Below are 23,886 nucleotides of genomic sequence, written 5' to 3'. Positions count from 1 at the left end.
GAGCCTGCACAGGATAACATGAAGAGTTTGATTTCACTGATGTCAGCACAGATACAAGTAGCTAACCCAAGACACGGGCCCAAAAGAATAATTAAAAAATTATGATTGTTTAAAACACCTTTTCTGCCCAAAGTATTATTTACTTATTTTAACCGAATGGTTGTACTTGGCTCATTCATGTGATCTTTAAATTTTCCATCTCTCTTTTCTATCATCTTCCCATCTCTCTCATTGTTTATACAAACTGTTACAGGAACACGACCAAATCCTTTTGGTGGGAAGCGCCAGTACCCACGGGAGATCAGTATCCTGGATGAGCATCTTCTGAACCCCTTGGAAGAGCCCTCCCTCCCAGGTACATGATTCAGTACTGAAAACCTGTCCCTTGGCTATAAAAGAGAGCTCCCTTCCCATCTCCTGTGTGTGATCTGCCTGTCCTATAGCAGCAGGGCAACTAAATATAATCCATCCCAAAGATGTGCAGACTGTGCCAGGTAGTCTCTGTTTGGCTATAGGGCAATAGTTTGCTGGAGCCCAACTCACCAGTCTTTGAATAGCAGGACGTCTTTAAAGAAAAGCAGAATCTTTAAGCGAAGAAGCTTTAAGTGAAAGCAGAAGCTGCATGACTCAGCTTTGGAGTGCACAAAAGCCAGCTCAGGAGCAAAAAGCGTAGACCAGTACAGAAAGCTGGGGCTAGAAAGAGATTTACTGGGATGTGGTGAACAGTGGAGCTGGACCTAATAAGTGGAGAATAGGGGCATAAAGATGAAAATCCAGGGAGGGGAAGTGAGGATCTGGAAATCCACTGAGCAGAAAAACTAAATTAAAAACCAGGAGAACAGGGGACACTGGGGACCAGTTTACTGACCGCAGTAGAGGCTGCCTTTCTAGAGGACAGAGAACACCTGTGTGGGTGAGAAGAGCTGTCTAAAGGAGGGGAGGCTGTGCTTGAGGCTGGTTTGCTGCCAACAAATACCTGACTGTGACTGCACAACCTCCTGAAGACTGTGTCCGCTTGAAATGTGACAATCTGTACTGCTGTCAGTCCCATTAGCTCAAGGGTTAGAGACTTCTGTAACGTAGCCAACACCCTTACCCCAGTGATCCATCTGTGCGTTTGCAGGATGCCATCAGTTGGGGATAGTTTTGCTTGCCTTTTCCTTTAAACAAGATTAGAATTTTTGTTTTAAAGGCTTGTGATCCTTATTGTTATTTTAATCATTCAGCTCTTAAACAGTTCTACTTCCGAGTCTGGCCCTTGTGCATGCGCTGCGTCATACAGTTTTTAGATACATGATTGAATAGTTTTATTCTTAGGCCTCATCTCATTCACTGGGCAAAATGGGTATGTTTGGGTCTTGGACAAGGGTTGTGAAATGGAGGAGATGGTTATCTGCTGCATTGTTGTAGAAACAAAAGAATAATGCTTAATGAGAGCCAGGAAAAAAATTTGCTTGGAGGAAAAGGGCCCCTACTGAAAGTAGCACGAGGCTGTCCTCCCAGCTGTTGCTGCTGCCACAGGGTTCTTGTGCAAGCCTAAGGCAAGTCACTTAAAACTTTCACCACCTTTTATAGATGGTCACTAGTTCTAATGGCAGATGTTTTCAACCTTTATTGCTGTGTATATGCTTCAGTTCTCACCTGGAAAGTTGAATAATATCTCCTTGCTTTATATTGGCACTGAGAAATTTGTCTGTGAGACACTTGGATAAAGTCCTTCTCAGAAGTCTGCCCTCCACCCCCCCCACCCCGGTTGATAGGGTTTATCTGCAGTCCATGTTTTATCAAATAGTGAGCAGGAAATAAGGGGGGGTGGGGAGAAAACTGTGACTATATACAGAGCAGTAGTTGTGCTATAGCTAGAATAAAGTTGGGGTAATATAAGTAGTCTGTGATCATATAATTAGGGGTGGTATCTTAGTGGATTGTATTACGAAGGAGCTGCATTAAAGTTGAACAAATGAACTTCAGCATGTACCGGCTTTCAGGTCCTCAACATTGTAAATGCACGTTTAAGCATTTTTTAAATATGATTAGAATAATAACCCTATGATGAAATAGACACATTGAGTTTTAAAGCCCTATAGATAACATATATTGCTGCAACATGGTCTTTCTCTTGATCATCTGTTTTTTATATAAAAATCACTAATGTTCTTTGTGAACAATAATAACAATACTGTGAATTTTGTTATTGAAGGATCATTAAGGAAAGACATCAGCAGGAAGAGTTGTTTGTTTCAATGACACTGCCCTTCGGTTATATAGTTCTGTGAGTGCAACTGCATGTCTGAGAAATAAAGGGAAGCTCACATCTGCCCCAACTCTTGCTGTTTTGGTCCCAGGGGACACATCTGTTGTGCTCTGGTGGTTCACAACGTGTGGTGCCAGCGGTCCATACGGGCCAACCCAAGCTCAGTGCGACAGTGCCTATAAGAACAGCAACGTGTCAGTGACGGTGGAGAAAGAGGGCAGGCTCCGGGGAGTGCAAGTCTGGAGAGTGCCAGCCACAAACCGATACAGGTATCTGCGTTCACTGGAGAGGCAGCCACATTTAACTACTTTTTGGTTGTGAAGTTTCAGCAAGCAGAAGTGTGGGACCATCTGTACTGAGTGGGTGGAGGGGGTTCTTACAGTGAAGCAAGAGAAATAGGAGCACTAGCTGTAAGGTTTGTGTCTGAGCTACAGTGAAGCACGGAAGGGTGGAGTGGTGGCTTAGAAGGGATCAGAACCGGAGTGACTATGGGCATGTGGTCAAGTGGAAGTGCTGCCATCATTTCAGTCCCAAAGCCTTGGTCTTCTAGGTATGGCTACACCAGCTCATGCTATTTGCCCCTGAAGTCTCAGTCTCCAGTGCTCTGGTGTAGAGTTGGTCTGTCCTCTTGAGCAGCCCCAGCTGCATGGGTCTCAGACAAAGAATAGCCATGAGGTGTTGCAGCAGGGGAGCCTGATCTGGACCAATGCCTGTTCGGGATTGCGGGCTGGGGAGAGCTTGCAGATGGTGTTGCTCTGGGGATGAGAACTGTGAGATTTGCCTCTTTAACTACTTACTTTTTCTTCCAGGATTTCTGCCTATGGAGCAGCTGGAGGGAAGGGAGCCAAAAACCACAATAAGAGGTCCCACGGGGTCTTCATCTCGGCCACCTTCCTGCTGGAGAAAGATGAGCTGCTGTACATCTTAGTGGGGCAGCAGGGGGAGGATGCCTGCCCTGGGGTGAGGGCTGCACAAGCACATGTGGGCAGATGCTTTGCAGACAGAATTCAGTGAAATTCAGTGGGTGGCTTGGAGTTTGGTGATGAAAAATAGAAATCCCAGGATCCAGCAATGAAATCCAGTCAGGAGACTGGGGAGAACCAATAAACCAAGTTAGAAAGAATCTCAAAACAAATATAAAGAACTCTGAAAAGAAAAACAATCCCAAAATGCACAAACAAATATGAAGCCCACAGGAACTTTGCTTTAAGCTCCTGGTGTTTGAAATAAGTTCGTCATCAGCTTTCTTGTGCTTATTTTAAGCAGGAAGCTAGTAGGCGAGATTTTTGTGCTCCCTCTCTTATTTTTCCACAGCCTAGGTTTCTTTCTGTCTGCCAGGTTTTCAGGTAATTTAAATTATTTATGGAAGCATCCAGCAGCGTTGTGGCTGCTCTATGTTAGATACTCTCTAAATTTAAATACTAAGGTCTAAACCCAAAGCCTGTCAAAACCAGTGGGAATCTTCCCACTCACTACAGTGGTCCCTGTACTAGATAGATGTATTGACAAAAAACCCACTCATGAGAAACAGAAATTGGTGACATGAATGCTTATATATATGTCTTCTAATGCTAGACCCAATGATTTGAAAGTCCTTTTGTCACTTAGACTCAGAAGTTGCCTCTTTTCAGCATAGATTCTTTGGTATTGCTTCTTGCTGATATCTGAGTGTACCTCTTGTCTCCCTTCAGGGCAACCCTGAAACCCAGAAGATCTGCTTAGGGGAGTCATCTCTCATTGAAGAAGATTACAAAACAAAAAAGGACCTGAAGGACTGGGTTGGAGGAGGTGGGGGTGGAGGAGGAGCCACCTACATCTTCAGAGTAAGTATTTCCTCTTTGCATCCTGCCTGAGCAGTGTCCAGCAGAGCAACTAGCTTTCACTGTCAATCATGGCATATGATACTAAGTTCTTAAAAAAAGGTGATAAAAAAGGAGTCTTCCTCCCCTCTCTCCCTCCCTCCCTCCCTATCCTATCTCTCTTTGTCTTTTTAATTTAAATTCTTTATCTCTTTTCATATCCTTGATCATACTTGTCACTGTCACTAAGCTAGCTGAACTGGTTTCTCAGTTCTGGACAGCTCAGGTCTGGGAATCATACCAGGATCCCACTTTAATACTGGCAGCAGTCCTACAACGACAACAAAAACCAACCAAACAAAAAAAAACCCCACCAAAATCTGGTGTTCAGGAACACTGTGTAAAACATTTTTGTAGTGCAGTTAGGGAACAATCAGTAGCATTGCCCTGGCCTTGGGCCACTCTTCTTTGGGATGCTTTCATACTTTTTGATGAGTTTATCTGAGTTCACGTATCCAAGGGATGTGAAGTTTTTCTGATGTTTGATGGGGGGTTTTCCAGCAGAAGGATGGAATTTTCGAACCTTTGCTCATCGCAGCAGGAGGAGGAGGAAAAGCCTACCTGAAGGCTCAGGACAGCACCCTGGATGACATACCCCTGGAGCAATTTGAGAACAGCACTGCAGTACCTGGAGTCAGTGGGAGGACTGGGGCAGCAGGTGAGATGCTAAAATCACAACGGACTTAACACACAGGTTGTCTTGCAGGCGTGAAGTGAGGGGCTTCTCTTCAGTCTTTTGGAGTTGTTCTGTGGCAGTAGTTGTCAGAAATATGCTGGTACTCTATAAAGGATGTCTTCTTATATGGTGCGTCACCAGATAAAAAAAGAATGCACAGGACATTCCAGCATGGTCCGGTAGAAGCTGTTCCATGGGAGGGCTCCTCTCTTCTTTGAAATGACTCAGTGAAAATGATTTTGGGGGGATGGTGCCCAGTCCTCCGCACTGTAACAATGGCCTTTGAAGAGAAGACTTTTTCCTGTTACTACCCTGAAACCCTAACAACAAGAATTATATTGTGGGAATTATACTAGAAAAGGAAGTTTATTTATAATCTTTTAACAACTGTGCCTAGAATCCATTCCTAAGAGAGAAAAAAGTCCAGTGGTTCTCCATCTCCTGCTGTAAAAGCCTTATAGAGGGGCCGCTAGAGGGAGATGAGGAAACCCAGTTTTTTTATTCCTCAGCATCTCACGTGGCTGAAAGCCATAACCAGTTATCCCGAAAGGGAGCGGTGGGCCCTTTATTTCCCTAATGCCACCAGAAATTGGTGCTAAGGTGCTGGTTATGCAGCACATACCACAGGTTGTGCATCAGGTTTCCACTTTGTTATTAACCATGGCAACAAAGAGCTTGTCTATAGATTCTCTTATCCTTAAAGGAGTTCACTTAAATGCAGGCACTTAAGGCCCTTAATTAAGAAGGGCCTATCTCTGTCTCTTTACAGTATCTCTCCTACTTTGCTGTGCTTGTGCTTCCCTCACATGTTGTGTTTTTGGTGTTTTTTTTTCCTCTGACTGTGAAGGTGGAGGTGGTGGCTGGCAAGATGAGACTCTGCTTCCTCAGGCTGGGAAGTCCCTTCTGGAAGGTGGAGAAGGGGGTCAAGCTTGTCCCCAGGCACTAGCCAAGCTCCAGTGGGCTACCTCTGGTGGCTTTGGTGGGGGAGGAGGAGCTTGTACTTCTGGTGGAGGAGGTGGAGGCTACAGAGGTAGGTCTGTTGGAGGAATAGTTATGCTGTCTAATTTGGTACCCTTCAGAACACCTGCAGTTAAGGCTAGAGCTCTCAGTGCAGAGGTACAGTACTGTGGAAGGTGATACACAGATACTTCAAGCTGAATGGTATAAAACCTGCCCCACTTTCTACCATCTCTCTTTAATTGGAAAAATCAAGGTTATAGAAGTGTTCTGACGTGATTTAGTATTTGGAAGGTGTGCTGAATTTGTCCCCCTTCATCTGTCCCCAAGTTGCCCAGGGAAAACGTTCCATTTCTTTTTTCTGTTTAAAGCAAATATATTTTTACCTTGCTGAACTGAGAAAAGTACTCTGGAATAAGTCACTTCACTAGCCTTGGTACTGGCTTGGCTGGGTCAAGTGAGCATTTATCCATCAAGGATGCTGTACATATTAAAATATGTCTGGAATATTGCAGAGTGACACCAGGTGATAGGAGCCAGGAATGAATGCAGCCCTTCAGAGACATCACATTTTTGCAGCGTGCAGCACTGATCAGCTAGCCATACTCTTCTTTCCCCAGGGGGGCATGCCTCTGATAATGATGATATCACAGCTGGTGGGCAGGATGGCATCTCTTTTGTGAACCCAATTGGAGAGATTTTCTTGCATCCCCTGGCAGGTACAATATACTACTGCTTATTCCTCTTAGTTCTTTCCCTCCTCCTTTTTCCTTCTTCCTCTCTATTTCCTCTTTCCTGCACCCTCTCCTCCTGTCTGTGCTTTTTATGAATTTCATTCAGGCATATTTCACCCTGCAGGCCAGATCTTTAGCTGTGGTCATTTCTTTCAATACATCTGTAGTGCTCTGGAACCTTTTTCCTCTCAACCTCTAAGCCAGAGAGATACCAGTCATCAAGTTCAACTGCACATCCTCAGTCCCAGACATTCCCAGGTCAATTCACTTCAAGCCCTCTCTGTTTGCTCGAGGGACCCAATTTCTTATTTTCTGACGTGTTTCTGATTTGTTCTCTGGTTTCTGATGTGTGTCCACACTGTGCTGGACTATCTGCTCTGCTGCAGAGAAGAAAAGTTGTAGGTACCTGCTCTATTTTTTTCCTTACTGGACGAGATGGGAAAAGCTAAACTAAACTTGCCTGTTGTGTCTGGTTCCTCATTCAGCCATGGAGAGTCACGGCGAGGTGGAGGTTCAGATCTATCTTAACTGCAGCCACTGCCACTCAGACAACTGTAAGCGGGACCCTGACACCAACCTGCCAGTCTGCCAATGTGAGATGGGGGCTGTGCTCGCCAATGATAACGTCACCTGCACTGGTGAGATGTGGGGTTTTATCCTCATTGGATATTGTCTGTATTCTTTGTATCATCTCTCCTCCTGGTTTTTTTTTTTGGTGGTCAAATCCCCAAGTTACATCTGGCGGCTCGAGTGAACACAGAGAAATCTCAGTCAAACATACGACTGGAAATTCCTGATGTCCTTTCCTTACACACTGAGACGCATCTCTACCAACATCTCCAAAATCCAGGTTAAGATTAGGTAGAAGGTAAAACGTCTGTAAATAGACGCAGTGTAAACTTCCTGAATGGGCACAGCATATCAGATAGTTAAGTAGAAATACCTCTCCAGTATAACATACCACCTACTGCTGAGTTATTTAAGCCACAAATTACTTCCTTCCACAGCAGTTTCCCACTGTGCCTGTTCAGCTGATGCCTGTATTCACTGTCATTTCCTGGCACAGTCTCTTGCAACTCCAAAGCATCAAGACTGTAGAGTTCCAACTTGGGAGCAGTGGTGTTACCCATTAATAAAAAAGTGAAGAATGGATAGGCAGTCTGTGATTTATCTTTTCGTTTTATATCTTCACAATGTTTTTTTAAATGGTAGCTATTTTAAGGTATTTTTTCAATCTCCAGGACTGTAGAGGGATTTGCTGTATTTTTTATAAGATTGTCCAGCCATGGACTCTCTGTTGTTTTCTGAAATAGGAGCAACCATGAGGGGGATGCTTTAGAGCAGTTCTGATTGTTTTCTGATCAATGCACCTCTATTATTTTCTTTCTCCAGTGCCTCAGAGTCCTATCCCAGAGGGACACCTTCCTCTCCCACTCCTCCTAGCTGTGGTGGCTATGACTGTGGTGCTTGGAATGATCCTCACTTGTGGCAGCCTATCTATCAGTAAGAAACACTTACCCCCTATCACCCTTTGACTTGGCATTTCCAATTAGACAAAAGGAGACCATCCAACCATATGCTGCTACTTTTAATACTTAGAGCTAGAGTGGTGTGGTCTCCTAAATGGGGGAGAGGGACAGGGAGAAAGAAGTCATAGGAAACATCACCACCCCGCAGTTAGGCACAAGTATAATCCCAGAGGGCAAAAACTGCTCTGCTCTGCTCTGCTACAGAGAAAAGAGCTTGGAAAGCCCTTCTAGCAGGCATTTCTTTAACAGCCATTGCTATATAGGATGAAGTCATAGCCTGTAATTAAATATTTAATTAATTCAGGGAGATGTTATGCTTTTTGGGGCTCGATGCCAGCAAGGTGTCTTGTGGAGCAGCCTGTCCACAGCCAATGTACAAAGAAGCAGCAGAAACCGAAGTTGCTCCCAGGTGATTAGGACTCTGCAGGAATAAGTCTGTTTGCATAGCCAGTATTAAATCACTACAGAGCATGGAGAAGAGCGTGATACCGGTGAGCTAAAGATACTTCTTGAGCATTTATAATTACGGACTTGGTTTCTTTCTGGTCTGTGTGGCCACCATTGCCTTTTCTCTCCGGGTGTTGGTCTAGTTTGTGCATTTTTATTTGTCTCCCCACACCTAGTTTATCACCTTAAGAAGCAGCAGATGGAAGGAGCCAGAGCACGACTGCAGAGCCCAGAATATAAACTGAGCAAAATCCGCACATCAGCCATCATGACAGATTACAACCCCAACTACTGCTTTGCGGGGAAGGCCGCCACTCTGAGTGAGCTGAAGGAGATCCCACGGAAGAACATCTCTCTGCTTCGGTAAGGCTTGCGGCAGGGGTTGCTCTCTGGCAGGGGACGAGAAAGGCAGCCTGAAGCAAAGGCAGAGGTAGGGCTCACATGCTTGTTTTACTCATCATGAAGTATCCAGGACAACAAAATGAGGGCCACCTGTCTGACTAACTGGAAAGCACCTAGTCCAAGCCAGTCAAAATACAACCGATGTGACACTTACTATGTTCTTGAAGATATTTTGATTCCATAAAGTTCTCAAGCAAAAGTATAAGTTCACAAGTCTCCTGTTCCATGTTCCCACACAAAGCGTAGGGTATTTCACCTCTCTGTTCTTATATGATGTCCTGGATTACACTTGCCACCTGGCAGTATCTCCCTTCTAAATCTGTAGCAGTATTTCTTTTTCAGCATTGCATGTCACAAGAAAATTTCCTGTCACAAGGAAATCCCTGCTAGGTTGCTCTTTGCCTCTCTACCATCCAGCTCATATTGATCAAAGTTATGTAAACTGTGGAAGGAAAAATTTGATCATCCTTGTGTGCTGTCTTACACCATCTCCTGAAGACATCAGCTTGCAGCTACCATATTTTGTTGTTCTCCGATTCTTTCATGCTTTGTTATTGCCACACTTGGTGATAGGGCCCTAGGATTGATTAGGCTGCTTTATTTGTTCAGAACCATTAAGGACCCAACCCCCTCTGCATTAGTGACAGTGACAGAAAATACTGAAAAGTTATTTTCAGAGGCTGTGGCATTAAAACAAAACTCTGTTGTTGCTTCTACCTTTTACATCAGGTTCTATTCCTATTTGTGGACTGGTTGAAAAGAGCACAGCCAGTGCTGGATCCAGGGGCATAAGTAACATCTGGTCTCCCTTTTTTTCTTCCAGGGCACTAGGACATGGTGCATTCGGTGAGGTTTATGAGGGAACAGTGGTAGGCATTGCAGGGGATCCCAACCCTCTTCAAGTGGCTATCAAGGTCAGTACCCACAAATTTCTTCTACAACAATAATTATCCATAAGAGCCATGTTATCTTATTAGTCTTCCAGTTGGAGAGTCACATTCATCACATGCATAAAGACGTATGCATGTGTGTGATGCGTATTTCCACACATTACTGCATCCAGGAATTAGAAACTTTGATTTTTAAGCTGGAAGGCACTATCAACCAGTTGAAAGTAAAGCATCTGTCTTATTTGCTGCATGCTTCATGGCTGTAAGTTGAGATCTTCCTAGGAGGATAATTTAAAAAGGGCAATCTCTTTTGTAAGCTCCCTTCCCATTGCTCAGGAGAGATAGAATCAGTGCCCTCAGATGGGAAGTTGTCAACTGGAGACTGCATAATACAACTAGTTAAAATAAAATAACAAATTCTCTATCAACGTAAATAAATACTGCTCCCTTGAAATCAACACAGAACCATCAGTTCACCGCAGCACAGAATCTGCCACAATGGCTTTTCTACTACAATTTTTATAGATATGAGTAGCCAAGAAAACAAAGAATTGGGGGGGGGGGAGAATAACACCAAACAGACATTTGGAGGGGCATTGCAGACTAAATCCTGTATGAAGAAAAGAAAGCCCTTGGCAAATATTAGTATGAAGCATTTATGTGACAGCAAACAGTACACATTTATGGTAATGCTTATATATTATTACTTCTGCATGTCAGTGGTTTGAGTGCTTTCTCCTAAGTTTTTCACATTACGTTACCATATTTAAAAATTTATATTGTTTTTCAGTTACATTTCCTTTATACTGAGAGCAGTGTTTGTCTACCGTATGTGAAACTTTCAGGTAGTCTTTAGTATTGCAATGTTAAATATGCTGCTGTGAATATATATTACGATATAATACTAATTTCCCTGTCATTAATGGCAAGAGATAACAAGCTGGTTTTCTGTGAAATTACTGCTGTTGCCTCAGGATTTGTCAGTTACTCAGCCCTGAAATGCAGGATGCTCATAGCCTGCTTTTGTTCTTTTATAAGCTTTATGACTCAGGGAACCTAACCTACCTCTATGAGTTTGGCCCAAAACATAGATTTCATTAATAAAAAGAAGTTCTGTTGGTATTTGTCCTGTCTTTCAAAACCCTCTTTAAAAGAATAATGAAAGGATCATGCATTATGGCATTTTGTTACGAACTTCCCTGTGCCAATGAACAAACGTGCATGAAAACCCAGAGCATGCGCTAGCATGCAGCTGTAATGGCCCAACCCAGTTGCACAGTCCAAACTGGAGGAAGCACCACAGCACAGTGGCACACAGAAGTAGATCGACATGTTGTTCAGTTGTGATAATCCAGTGAAGATGTCAGAGTTTTGCAAGTCTCAGCAACAACAGCTACTTGTCTGCCCACCTGCCCACTTGTTCACCCAGTTCCCTGTAAAATGAACACCCTGAACGTCATCAAAAGGCTGGAAACTAGTAGAGTGTCCATGGGGCCAAAGCTATGGCCGTGCTCACCTTGCTCCATGATGGAGCATACCAGCCCTGATCTGACTTTGCAGAAGAAGCAGGTGCAGACTGGGAGTAAATTGAAAAATATATTTGCAACATACTCCACATATTGTTTGTGGGTATTCCACCAATTAATAGATAATCTGCACTGTCCTGGGTGAAGCAATCACTTATTTGAGATTGCAAAATGCAGCCCTGTCTTCTGTATACCATACTGCTGATGACAAGAACTTGTTTCCATGCCAGCCTCACCATGCTGAGCAGTTGGTCATGCTTGACCAACCTGAGAGCCTTCTATGATGGCGTGACTGGCTGGGTCAATGAAGGGAGCGCAGTGGGTGTTGTCTATCTCGACTTCGGCAAGGCATTCGACTCTGTCTCCCATAGCATCCTCACAGGCAAGCAAAGGAAGCGTGGGTTGGAGGAGTGGACAGTGAGGTGGACAGAGAACTGGCTCCACAACAGAACTCAGAGGGTCGTGATCAATGGGGCAGAGTCTGGATGGAGGCCTGTAAATAGTGCTGTTCCCCAGGGGTCTGTGCTGGGCCCAGCCCTGTTCAATATATTCATCGATGACCTGGTTGATGGGATAGAGCGTAACCTCAGCAAGTTGGCTGGTGATACCAAGCTGGGAGGAGCGGCTGATACACCAGAAGGCTGTGCTGCCATCCAGAGAGACCTGGGCAGGCTGGAGAGCTGGGCCCAGGGGAACCTCATGGGATTCAACAAGAGCAAGTGCAAGGCCCTGCCCCTGGGGAGGAACAACCCCCCGCACCAGCACAGGCTGGGGGCTGAACTACTGGAAAGCAGCTCTGCTGAGAAGGACCTGGGGGTGCTGGTGGGCAGCAAGCTGACCATGAGCCACCAATGTGCCCTTGTGGCCAAGGCAGCCAATGGTATCCTGGGGTGCATTAACAGGAGCGTGGCCAGCAGGGCGAGGGAGGTTATCCTCCCCCTCTGCTCTGCCCCGGTGAGGCCACATCTGGGGTGCTGTGTGCAGTTTTGGGCCCCCCTGTTCAAGAAGGACAGGGAACTGCTTGATCAAGTCCAGTGGAGAGATACCAAGATGACTGAGGGACTGGAGCATCTCCCATATGAGGAAAGGCTGAGAGACTTGGGTTTGTTCAGCCTGGAGGAGAGAAGACTGAGAGGGGAATCTCATCAATACCTATAAATATCTAAAGGGTGGGTGTCAGGACGATGGGACTAGGCTCTTTTCAGTAGTGCCCAATGACGGGACAAGGGGCAATGGGTACAAACTGAAACACAGGAAGTTCCACCTGAACACGAGGACAAACCCCTTCCCTGTGCGGGTGCCAGAGCAGGGGCACAGGCTGCCCAGAGAGGCTGTGGGGTCCCTTCCCTGGAGACATTCACACCCCGCCTGGACACGGTCCTGTGCCCCTGCTCTGGGGGTGCCTGCTCATGCAGGGGGGTTGGACAAGATGATCTCCAGAGGCCCTTCCAACCCCTACCAGTCTATGATTGTGATTCTGTAAGCATCCCACCTCTCTGTGTGCAGTTTGGCAGTGGGCCCTACGTACAGCTGTGGCCGCACCATCCCGTAATGTTAAAACACTGGGCACAGTGACAGATGCTGCTTCTACTCCTGCCTGCGTGCTTGATTCATGTTTATCAGTGGCAGGTGCTGTCCAAATCTGCTGGCAGGAGAGAAAGCTATAAGGCCACATGATACAAGTATTTAAATTGTGTCTGGTTGTGTCATACGACATAGAAGCATGTGCTGCAATGTGGACATACAGGAAAGGGAGAAAACAGTAATGCCTGTTGTTTTAAAGTGTTTACTAGATCTGTATTCCCCAGCTAATGCCTTTCTTGATGTGTACCTGATGCTATTTTGCTCCAGAACACTGCATATGGTTAAATGCATACAAAAAAATCTCCAAGTAGGTCACCAGTTTCATGTTCTAACTTTAACTACCACATACAGTCCAATACAGACCTATCACATACAGTCCAATATACTGGGCACTGACAAAATGAGGCCTTCCTCATACGTTCCTGAAGCCATTCACAAGTTACCTGCCTGTTCTTTTCTTGCTTTTTTTTTTTTTCTTCTTCCTTTGGTGCTCACCCAAATGTTCTCAATTCCTTGGTGGGGTGGTCCTCACTGTCTTTACCTCTCAACAGACCCTGCCAGAAGTCTGCTCAGAGCAGGATGAGATGGATTTCCTGATGGAAGCATTGATTATCAGGTATAGCTTAAGGTTCTTCTACTGATGGTGGGCAGGGGGAAAAGGCCTAATGCAGGTAATAAGAATTATTAATCCACTTACTTCCGAACTTGGGATCAGGAAAGAAATTTGGCCTTACTTTTCACCAGGTGGCATTTTAGTAGCATACGAGTTACTGGTTTCAGCTGCTTGTTCATCTCAAACAAAGTAACTGAGGTTGGTTGTGGTTTAATGCCAGTCATCAGCTCAGCCCCACGCAGCAGTGGGATGGGCAAGATTAAGAAAACCCATGGGCTGAGATAAAGGCAACAGGATTGGTAAAGGAAAAGCTGGGCACCTAAGCAAAGCAACATAAAGAACTCATTCGCCCCTTCCCATGGGCAGGCAGGTGTTCGGTCATCTCCGGGAAAGCAGGGCTCCAGCGCGCGTAACGGTTACTTGGGAAAACAGATGCCGAACTCCAAACATCCCCCCCTTCTTTCCCCAGCGCTATATGCTGAGCATGGCGTCTGTGGTGTGAGATATCCCGTGGGTCAGTTGGGGTCAGCTGTCCTGGCTGTGCCCCCTCCCAGTTTCTTGTGCACCCCAGCCCACTCACGGGTGGGGTGGGGTGGGGTGGGGTGAGAAGACGTAGTGCTGTGTAAGCACTGCTCAGCAAGAGCTAAAACATCAATGTGTTATCAACAGTGTTTTGATCACAAATCCAAAAGATAGCACCATATGAGCTACGGTGAAGAAAATTAACTCTATTCCACCCAAAACCAGTACATCTCCTCAATAAAATTTCTGCTGGTTGGCTCTGCTGGTTGTCTTCAGAGTAGTAAAAAGGCATATTTTCGTACAAATATGTTCTGCATTTGAAATGTTTTCCTTTTCAAAGAATCCCATTGCCTTTTTACTAAGTGTAAATCATGTCCTGAAGCCCTTGCTAAAAAAAACGTTCAATGATGAAATGGGAAGCAATAGGAAAACTAAAGATTAGAGCCACCTGTGCTGTGACTCAGAAGTTCAGCCTCTGCAAGACCTCAACCAAGGTATAAAACTGGCTTTGTGCCAGGGAGGTAAGTTTTTAGGCTTGGATGCTAGTGCTTGAACTATATTATCTCTTGCAAATAAAAGAGTTCTTATATGAGCAGGTTTGGCAGAAACCTGAAGAAGGAGAGAGTGTGAAAAGCTTTTCCCATTGTGTCTTTCAGGCAGTAGCTAAGTGTACGTGCAGCCTTTTTGCTTTTCCTATCTGTAGAGCTGTTTGCCATAAGTAAGTGCTTTCTGCAGTGAAGGTCCTGGGATTTTACCCTTTCTTTGCACAAAAATAGCTGAGCGAGACACTCTGAAATCTCGGCAGTGATAACATAGTAATATGGCTCTGCGTGTATAGCTTGCACAGGTGGAACACGGCCCTTCTTCCAGTGTGGTCAATTCTCTTACATGTGTTCTGGCTTTTGATGCCTTTGCAAGCTTGACAGAACCTTTATAAGGTCTCATCGGCACAACCTTCTGATGGTGAACTATAAGATCTATAAAACCTGCCTGGAAAAGATAACAGCCAGCCATTCCTACTACCACCTGTACTTTAAGTATTCCAGTCTTAGAACTAACTTCAGTAACCCAAATCCATAAGCTTAAAACAATAATATAGTCAAGGGTGACTTAAAAATGATAGTCTAGTTAGGGTTGATTGTAAGTGATCAGAATTTATGCATTTTTAGTTTGTGCAACATGAAGTTCCTCTTCTCATTGTCTGGCCCAGCTCATACCTAGAAACTGTTTTTCTGCTATTAAAGCATGAATCTCATGACATAGTGCCACTTGCTGAAGTCTGCAAGAACTTTGGCAGCTGAACAGGAGGTAACACTGATGTATGGGGTTTTTTTTCCAACCGATTACAGAGTGCTTTGATTCACTTAGTAGCACATGACCTTTTCTCTACCTCAATTTCCTTAACATTTTTAGTTCTTGTATCATCCAGGTAATCACTATCCAAGGGAAGATGCTGTTTTCTAATGACTGAGTCTTACTGAGCTTCTTGAAAGTATTAGCTTTCTTTTGTAAGAGGCAGAAAGCCATCACACAAGCAGCTGCTGCAGCAGATAGTAGCTGAGCCCCTCTTCAGCAGACTAGATACCGATCTGAGTCTACCAAACTAGACAGCAGTATATTTAAAATAACAAATGCTGAATTAAAATCCCCGCCAGTCAGGATTTTCCTTCACAAATGCCAATAATACGTGCATGTTTGAGGCACTTAGCTTTCTTTTCCTTCTCATGTCACCCCCATCTTTCAGTCAGTGTGTCCATAATTCTCTCTTCATGGACAGAAGGCTCTGCTTTATTTTCAGCTTTTCATACCTTCTGGTGAAAGCTTTTCATGGGCAAAGCGAGGCATAACACTGATCTTGGGGCTGTCATAATCAGAGAGGCATTTTAATCTGGCTGAAGTAGGAATTTGTTTGGTAACTTGCACTGCATCAGGATTTGCTTCAATCCGGGTTGTCACAGCTCAAGGCACAGTGAGCGTGATGGATGTTGGCCAGGTACTAATGCTGTTTTTCTCTTCCATGTTGCTGTGATCTTGGCTTTCAGTAAATTCAATCACCAAAATATCGTGCAGTGCATCGGTGTTAGCCTCCAGACGCTGCCTCGCTTCATTCTGCTTGAGCTCATGGCTGGAGGAGATATGAAGAGCTTTCTTCGGCAGAATCGACCCAGGGTGGTGAGATAACTTCCATGCTAGGCTTGTGGTTGATTTTAGTATTGCTGTTTTTATTATTATTATGAATTAGATAAAAGCACTGAAGCCAAGCAGGGCTGTGTATGTGTCCCAGCTCCTACAAACTTCTGGATACATACGTCTGCTTGCTTGAGGTAAGCAGATGTCCGTGAGAGAAAACGAAAGCAGTGCCAGAATTCCAGTTTATTAGTAACTGAGGAGGAAAGAGCAAAATTCTGTCCTGCCATTCCAGAGTTTTCTGTCAGCTGGACTACAAATTAAGGGGCTTCCTTTTCTCAATGTCTGCCTTGTTTTCTGTGCGCTGCGATGGTGTGTGAGAAGCTGAAGTTACAACACTGACGTGCAGTAATGGGAATTTGTAGTATGAGGTCCTCAGCAGGTGCGCATCCGCACTACATGGAGATGCACAAATTTATACTAGTTGACTAGCTGAGGCTGCATGTAGCACTGTGACAGGGGTTTAAAGCAATGCGAACGAAATTATAAAATCAAATATTCTTGGTTAAGAAAACCCACCTTTATAAAAAGCTGTCATGATGGTTTTTGCAAATTATCTCTGATTTCTAATACTATATTGATGCCAACCAAGTACAGTGAATATTTGGCGTTAATTAGTTTCAGTGTTCGTATAATGAGTAGATGATTCCAGTTATATGTTTCTTGCTGCTTAATAGCGTGATCCTGAGCACAGCTGTTAAATAAGTATATGTCTCTGCTTGAGCAGAGACTTCAAAAAGAAGAAGAGTTAGGCCTGATTTTACAAGTTATTCCTTGTTGCACTGAGGTGCCTATCCTGGCTGCCTGCAGGGGAAGAGGAGGCTGACTGGTGCCTCCTGTACTCCTAGACGATGTGATGCAATTGCACAGCTTCTCCTCCAGACACACATACACCCCAAATAGTTATGACAATATACTTCATGTGTGTATACTCCTATGCTGGTGTTAACGTGTTGTTAAAAGATCGAGCTTAATCTGTTCCTCATATAGGAGTAAATATACTAATTAAATGCACTTACAGCGGTATAAGAGCACCAAGATGGAGGAGATTGAATATCTTTATTTTTGGCATTTGTAGTGAAAGCGGTACAATTTCGGTGAGTAGATAAAGCCTATGGGCAGCAGACAATAATAAATACTCTTATTTGAATATTATGTATAGTTGTAATGTAAAGAACATTTACTTTAAAAATATCATGTGAAAACAAACCCACTGCTATGTTAGCTGGTATGCTAGCAGAGAGCAAATACAATAATACTAAAAAAAAATATCGCTGTACACCTTTTCTGAAAACAGAACTAGCCCCATCGTTAATGTATTTCACAAATAGTTTCCCTGACTGCAGAGAAAATGCACGTCCATCACAGTCCTCTGCCAGAGGGATCCCGTGGCAGAGAAGGTCTGGAAGCCCATGGTTCTATTTCTCATCCTTGCTCATCATTTCCTCTCCAGAAATGCCTACCTTATAACTATAGTAATTCTCCCTGGCAGATGTCCAAGAGCTTTGTGCAATAATTTGCCTGGCCAATAAAAATAGTGCTCAGTGGCTGTTGGGTATGTTATGTGGTTTGAGCATGAGAAATTACAGTGATAACAGCATCCAGAAACCGAAGCAGCCTTAAAAAGAACAATTTATTTGATAGCTCTTGGGCTTTTGAGTGTAGTGATTTCTCTCCACCCTTCCCGAGAGCAATACTGAAGTTCCTGGAGAAACACCAAGGCAATTTTCCTATGGGGAAATAAATGATGGGGTGTAAATAAGCAGAGCTCCTAGAGAAAGGCTTTGTTATCGTTCTTAGTTAGGGAAGTGCAGATGGCAAAGGGCTACTACCAGTCCCAGAGTCCTGTAGTAAAGCATCCCTTTTTTTGCATACTGCTCCTGAGAATAATATCTGTCCCTCCACAAGAATGGATAAGTTGATGAATGCTCACTGCTGGTGCAGAGATGTGCTCTCCTGCATCTCTGCTCTCTCCCTCTGACTCATGAGCTAATTTGTGTTGCTAATTTATTAACCCACTCTTTAAAAGTGGGTGGGTTGTTTTCTCTCCCATCTCACCTTTTAAACCTGCTTGTCTTCTGATTTCACAAAATCCAACACCAGCAGGGAAGAGTTCTCTCCCACCACCTTTGTTAGGCTCTTCAGGCCAGGCCATAAATCTCTCACCAGCTTGCACTCATGCACTGAGCTCAGGACAAGTTAAATCTTCTGAAAGTTTTTTGGCTTAAATAAGAGTTTATTCATTTCCTAACTCTACTTTGATCTGCTTATGTTCCTCTCTGCTTCTGACTTATTTAACCCTTCCGCCACCCTGTACGTATGTCTCTCCCTTTCCCTTCTTTTCCCCTCCGATTATCCCCTGCTTGAACTACTCCATTATTCTACCCTTACCGTTTTCTGCGTGTCCTTTTCCAGAATCAACCATCCACGCTAACAATGCAGGACCTGCTGAACATAGCTAGGGATATTGCCTGCGGCTGTAAATATCTGGAAGAGAATCATTTCATCCACAGGTGAGGAGAAACAGTCCCTTCTGACTTATCTCGAGGTGTGTGAAGTCACATAGTTTCTTTTTGTAGTGGATTAGACAGAACTAATCTCCAGCGGGGGAGACAGAGACTTCCTCTAGCAATACAGGCCTGTGCTTAGATGTCCAGGCTGGTCTCACTGGTATTTGGTAGGAGTTAGGCTCTGCACTGCCCTTTGCACTGCTGGGGAGGAAGGAATCTTCTGTTCGCAGTGAACATTTTCAAGTGTTAATTTTCAGATGCCTACAATCTAGACACATTTGACATTAGCCCTGTAGTCCACTAGATGGTAGTGTCACTCTGTGTTAGTTGTAAGACAATAAAGTATCATTTCTCTCTTCTCTGATCTCCCTATCTTGACTTAATGTTTTCCCTATCCCATCAGCACAGGACAGCCCATCATATACGAACCATTGACTACAGAAGGGTAGAACAGGCATAATAGGAGGTAAAAACACAACTCTAAGGCTTCCTTCCCAGCTCAGCAGCTGACCTGCCGTGTGGTCTTGAGGAGCCCATACTTGTTGGTTCACACCTCTTTTTGCTCTTTTGTAGAGCAAAAAAATGTTGATATGGCAAGCTTAAAATAAGAATAAAATATTATAGAACAGGTAAAGGTTATTATAGGTAGCCTTTTAAAATTCCCAGTTGGATATTGGACTCCTTGTGTGAATTTTGGGCTTGTCCTGTGCAGGGCAGGAGTTGGACTCAATGATCCTTGTGGGTCCCTTCCAAGTCAGGACATTCTATGATTGTATGGTTTGCTTCTGATTAAGGGTTGTTTCACCTCATAGTGTTCCCAGGCACATTGTGCAACTGAATTCCTCCCTGAGTATGAGCTCCGTGCTGAGTTCAGCCCTTGTGTGTAAAGGAAAGGAGAGGCCTGCACACAAGAGGGTCACACAGGCGCTAACTAACCTGACGTGCAGGCTGGAGGTATGCAAGCAGACAACCCGTTCGCACACGAGCCGTGTACGTATGCGTGACATTGCACAGAGCAAAGGGGCAGAGCTAGGCAAGAGTGACCAGAGACTGGAGAAACCGAGGGAAACAAGTGGCAAGCAGCTACCGGAGCAAAAAGCCATGAGATTGCGATATGGGATATGTTAGGCTTTATGATTAGAGCATCTGAGACAGTTTTCAGTCTCCTTTATATTGGAACAATAAAGAAGTTCATTTGAAAAAAGGATTAGAGTTTTCTGATACTAAAGAAGAGCAGTAAGAGCGTGCAACAGGTTTTGGCTCCTGGACCTCTTAATAAGTACATGAAGGGATCAGTATTCTAATTGGAACCTACAGAGTTAAATCACTACAGCATTATTTTTAAAAATCCTTACTGTAATAGTAATATTCTTTATCAACCTCCACCCACCCCGATCTGTTGAATTTATGATAAGGTCCAATTCTTGCTCGTGCTGCATGAAGCGCAATAGACACTCAATGGAAATTTTCTCCAGAACTGTTTTATAAAACCAGTTTTAATTTCTGCTGTCAGGTAGAAAACCAGGTTCCCCGGTTTTCTTATCATATGTCACTGAGCCCAGCAGTCATCATACAAAGCTTCTAACATTTACGTCAGCAAAGGGACAGGCCAGCTGTTATTGCTCAAGACCAATCTAAATTTCAGGAGGGAGATGGAAGAACTAGTGCTTGACTCTTTTAATAGCAGCACATCACTTAAAAAACAAAACTCTCTGGGTCAATCTATACTGTTAGATCTCTATTATAAGCAACCTGGGAATGGATTCATTTTGTTTTAGCCACCAATTCAAGAAATCAGTATAGAAGGGGTTTCATTTAGGTTCTGTGTTAGTATTTGTTGGTGATGTCACTATTACTTAGAGTGGGTCGAGAAGGGAAGGTTACCATTACAGATAACGGTATGCTAGGGGGAAAAGGTAGTGTAGTGGGGTTGGGGAGATGTCATTAAGGGCAGGTCTTGTCATCTAGCAATCACAGCTGATGATGGGGGAGAAAGCTGAGCTTGACTTCCAAATCCTGAGGGATTTTTCAAGGCTGGCAGTGGAAATAAACATATGAGTTGTTCAAGGAGCCCATTTTTCTTGGCAGTGAACAGGACCCCCACTGTGCTGTGATTTTTAATGAGCTCCTTTTCAGAATGCATTTTTAAAACGAACACAAATCCTTCAGTCTTGGCCATGCAGTCATCACTGCCGTTTGTCACAAGCTAAACCTGCACTCAGCAAATGGCTGTGCCCATATGTAGCTTTGCTTGGTTCCATGGGAGATATCCAGAAGCAGCAAAGCAATAGTTTACCAAATCTGGTCCTCCGTTGACTTTTCAAGCACTTTACTAAGACTACCCAATAGCATCATGTCTGTAACTAATGGAGACACTGCTGAGATGCCAGTCTCTAAAAAAGAAAAAAAAAATTGAGCAAGAAAGAAATCTGTCATAATGTGGTTGAAGCAAAAGAGGTTGGATCTCTCCATAGTCTCATACTGACCCTGTTTTCTGCCTTAGGAAAGGAGGTGGGAGTGGGGAATGCTTGGAAAACACTGAGCAGAAAATGTAATGTAAATGCAGTTTAAGAATTGTGGTTAATAAAAATGATAATGTAGCTGGCATTATTTCTTATTTTTTAATAAAGCTTTTATCCTCATTTGTGTAAAGATGACTTAACTAAGACTTGCAGGACTGAGACTAATATTCTTTCCTTGTTCCTTTAGCTACTTAAGAGTTTAGAATTAGAATTAATAATTTCTTTTTCTTTTAAAGAGATATAGCTGCAAGGAATTGCCTTTTGACCTGCACTGGAGCAGGACGAATAGCCAAGATTGGTGACTTTGGGATGGCCAGGGATATATACAGGTAAGTGAAAGGCCATTTCAGTCCTGTGAATAACTCGGTAATCTGTATCACTTCGACCGGTTTGAACTGTCTCATAGAACCTGAAGCAGTGGAACCATTCATTATGTGTCTGAATTTGATTACCAGTTAACTAACTGGAGTTAACAGACTGTAAATTAACACATCTATGCCTACTAGGACCCAGGGAACACTGCAAACACATATGGACACTAAACCAAACATAGGCAAGTTTATTAGCTAGTTGATCATAAAATATCTTAAAATAAAAAAAACAAACAAAACAAAAAAAAAACCCAAACCCCCCCATAATTCTCAGTTTATGATGTCCAGAAAACTTGCTGAATCAGCACCCTGTGCAAAGCATTGGCAAATTTTGTGTCTTCAGCTGTACACCTACAACACCCTTGGTTTCCATCCCAGTTACAGAGAGTATAAAATACTGCTTCATTGCACTATTTGTGTTGACGACTCTCCCTTTTTCTCACTTGGCCCCCATTGCCGCATGCAATCCCCAGCTGCTGTTGCTGTGGTGATACGATCTTTTCTATATCTGAGCCCTTTCAGGCTGTGTGACATTCTCCATGCATTTCATCTTTCCCAGAGCAAGTTACTACCGCAAGGGAGGAAGAGCCATGCTTCCTGTCAAGTGGATGCCACCAGAAGCTTTTCTAGAGGGCATTTTCACCTCCAAGACTGATACCTGGTAACAAATGTCTTTTAATGACTTCTGCTACCCAGTGAGAAGGGTCAAGAAATGTACTGCTCAAGAAAAAAAAAATGTATGCTCAGCAGGAATCTTAAAAATGTCAAAACTTCCCAGAACAATATTAGAAGTCTTCCCTCTGCATTCAGTAGAAGCACAGCTAAAAAATTCTGAATACATAAAAAAATCTAATGTAAATGGAGGTAACAAAAATTTTCCATACATAAATGTAGAGCATCATATAAAGGTAATCAAGAAGTGAAAAGAGAAAGCAGTTTAGATTCTCAAGAAGTCTCAGTTAAAAATCCAGACAAACACCATCAGACACTTCCTTCAACCCTCAGTATCTGCCACCCAGTTTCTATCAGTGATGAGGCCTGCTTTTATATCATCTTGTAAATGACTCTCTCTGTACCATCCAGGATGACTCTTTTGTCTAATTTTGTTCTGTTGTATATAAAATGGTGGCAGATTTAATCAGAAGTCCTTGCTGGTTGCTGAGGAAACAATATTCATATATTGATTCCCCACGTAACTTGAACTTTCTTTAAAATAAGCACCCCCTCAACAGTCGCACATTCTTGCACAGGTGCTGGGGAATGGAAGCTTTCCAGTTGCGTACAAACACCTCTCTCCCTGTACAGTAGATTCTCCAACATACTGTACTGAGACATTCCCTTAAATGCCACACTGACCCAGCTTCCTGAAGTTGTTAGTTATGCCGGAAGACAAGGGGTCGCTTATCAGCGCCTAACTGTGAGCAGCCAGTGCTAAATATTTTGAAGGAAAGCGCTACAGTTCCTGTGACAGGCTATTATAAGTAAAGTAACATGCATGTACTGGAAATTTCTTCCACCTTTGCTGCAAATAGTGACTTTTAAAATTCTGACCCTGTCGAAGTCCTGGCAGAACCCTCTCAACTACCCTGGGTCTAAGTCATATATTATTTTCAGCGGTACTGCCTAACTGGTCTGGGAAGGTGAAAAAGGAGAGCAACCATATCATAAATGCTGCTGCCTTTCGGTTTCACTGGATGTCTCTCGCATAATTTTATTGTTGAGCATCCTGGTCACAAACACGGATTCAAACATCACGAGTCTTCCCAAGTAAGGTAGGACTCTCCATGCCAGATCTAACAATTCTTTTCTGTTAGACCGTATATAGCAAAGGGTGCTCTGGCATTTCCTGCTCTAGAAATATCAAATGCGGCAGAAAGAACAACTTCAGAGTTATTCAAATATTTTGAGACCTCTGCAAAGCTATCTGGAGCTTGAGCAATAGTTTTGATTATTATTTTTTTTTTTTAATCTTCATATCAAAGTTGACTCATAATCATGCTAATTGCACATTACTGTGGTTGGCCTACAGCTTTGAAAGGTTGTTGCTGTGGTGTTACCTACACAGCTTCATGCCTGGTTTGTGGTGCACAGATGAAACCTAATCGGTATTGTCGGCTTGTTTATGACACAGGTCCTTTGGCGTGCTGCTTTGGGAGATTTTCTCTCTAGGCTACATGCCTTACCCTTGCAAAACCAATCAGGAAGTGCTGGAGTTTGTCACCAGTGGAGGAAGAATGGATCCACCAAAAAACTGCCCAGGGCCAGTGTAAGTATTTCCTTACTCCCACAAGCCAAAGGACAGT

At 43.7% G+C, this 23,886-nt stretch overlaps 1 protein-coding gene across 1 annotated transcript in view; it reads left to right on the top strand.

Moving 5' to 3' along the window:
- The window catches only part of LTK (leukocyte receptor tyrosine kinase), a 106,296-nt gene that overhangs the window by 73,470 nt on the left and 8,940 nt on the right, over positions 1-23,886 (top strand). Inside the window, exons 11-27 of the mRNA XM_075105577.1 lie at positions 254-355; positions 2,346-2,523; positions 3,064-3,214; positions 3,946-4,077; positions 4,615-4,771; positions 5,637-5,819; positions 6,367-6,465; positions 6,966-7,118; positions 7,873-7,983; positions 8,633-8,819; positions 9,682-9,772; positions 13,410-13,474; positions 16,036-16,165; positions 18,596-18,693; positions 21,449-21,541; positions 22,143-22,244; positions 23,715-23,849. Coding sequence (XP_074961678.1) covers positions 254-355; positions 2,346-2,523; positions 3,064-3,214; positions 3,946-4,077; positions 4,615-4,771; positions 5,637-5,819; positions 6,367-6,465; positions 6,966-7,118; positions 7,873-7,983; positions 8,633-8,819; positions 9,682-9,772; positions 13,410-13,474; positions 16,036-16,165; positions 18,596-18,693; positions 21,449-21,541; positions 22,143-22,244; positions 23,715-23,849 — 2,167 coding nt within the window. The remainder of the gene's footprint in view (positions 1-253; positions 356-2,345; positions 2,524-3,063; positions 3,215-3,945; positions 4,078-4,614; positions 4,772-5,636; positions 5,820-6,366; positions 6,466-6,965; positions 7,119-7,872; positions 7,984-8,632; positions 8,820-9,681; positions 9,773-13,409; positions 13,475-16,035; positions 16,166-18,595; positions 18,694-21,448; positions 21,542-22,142; positions 22,245-23,714; positions 23,850-23,886) is intronic.

This window comes from Phalacrocorax aristotelis, chromosome 10, assembly GCF_949628215.1.
Source record: "Phalacrocorax aristotelis chromosome 10, bGulAri2.1, whole genome shotgun sequence".
Classification (NCBI taxonomy): domain Eukaryota; kingdom Metazoa; phylum Chordata; class Aves; order Suliformes; family Phalacrocoracidae; genus Phalacrocorax; species Phalacrocorax aristotelis.
The sequence above is the reverse complement of the archived record's forward strand: the minus strand, read 5'-3'. Positions and strand labels throughout refer to the sequence as shown.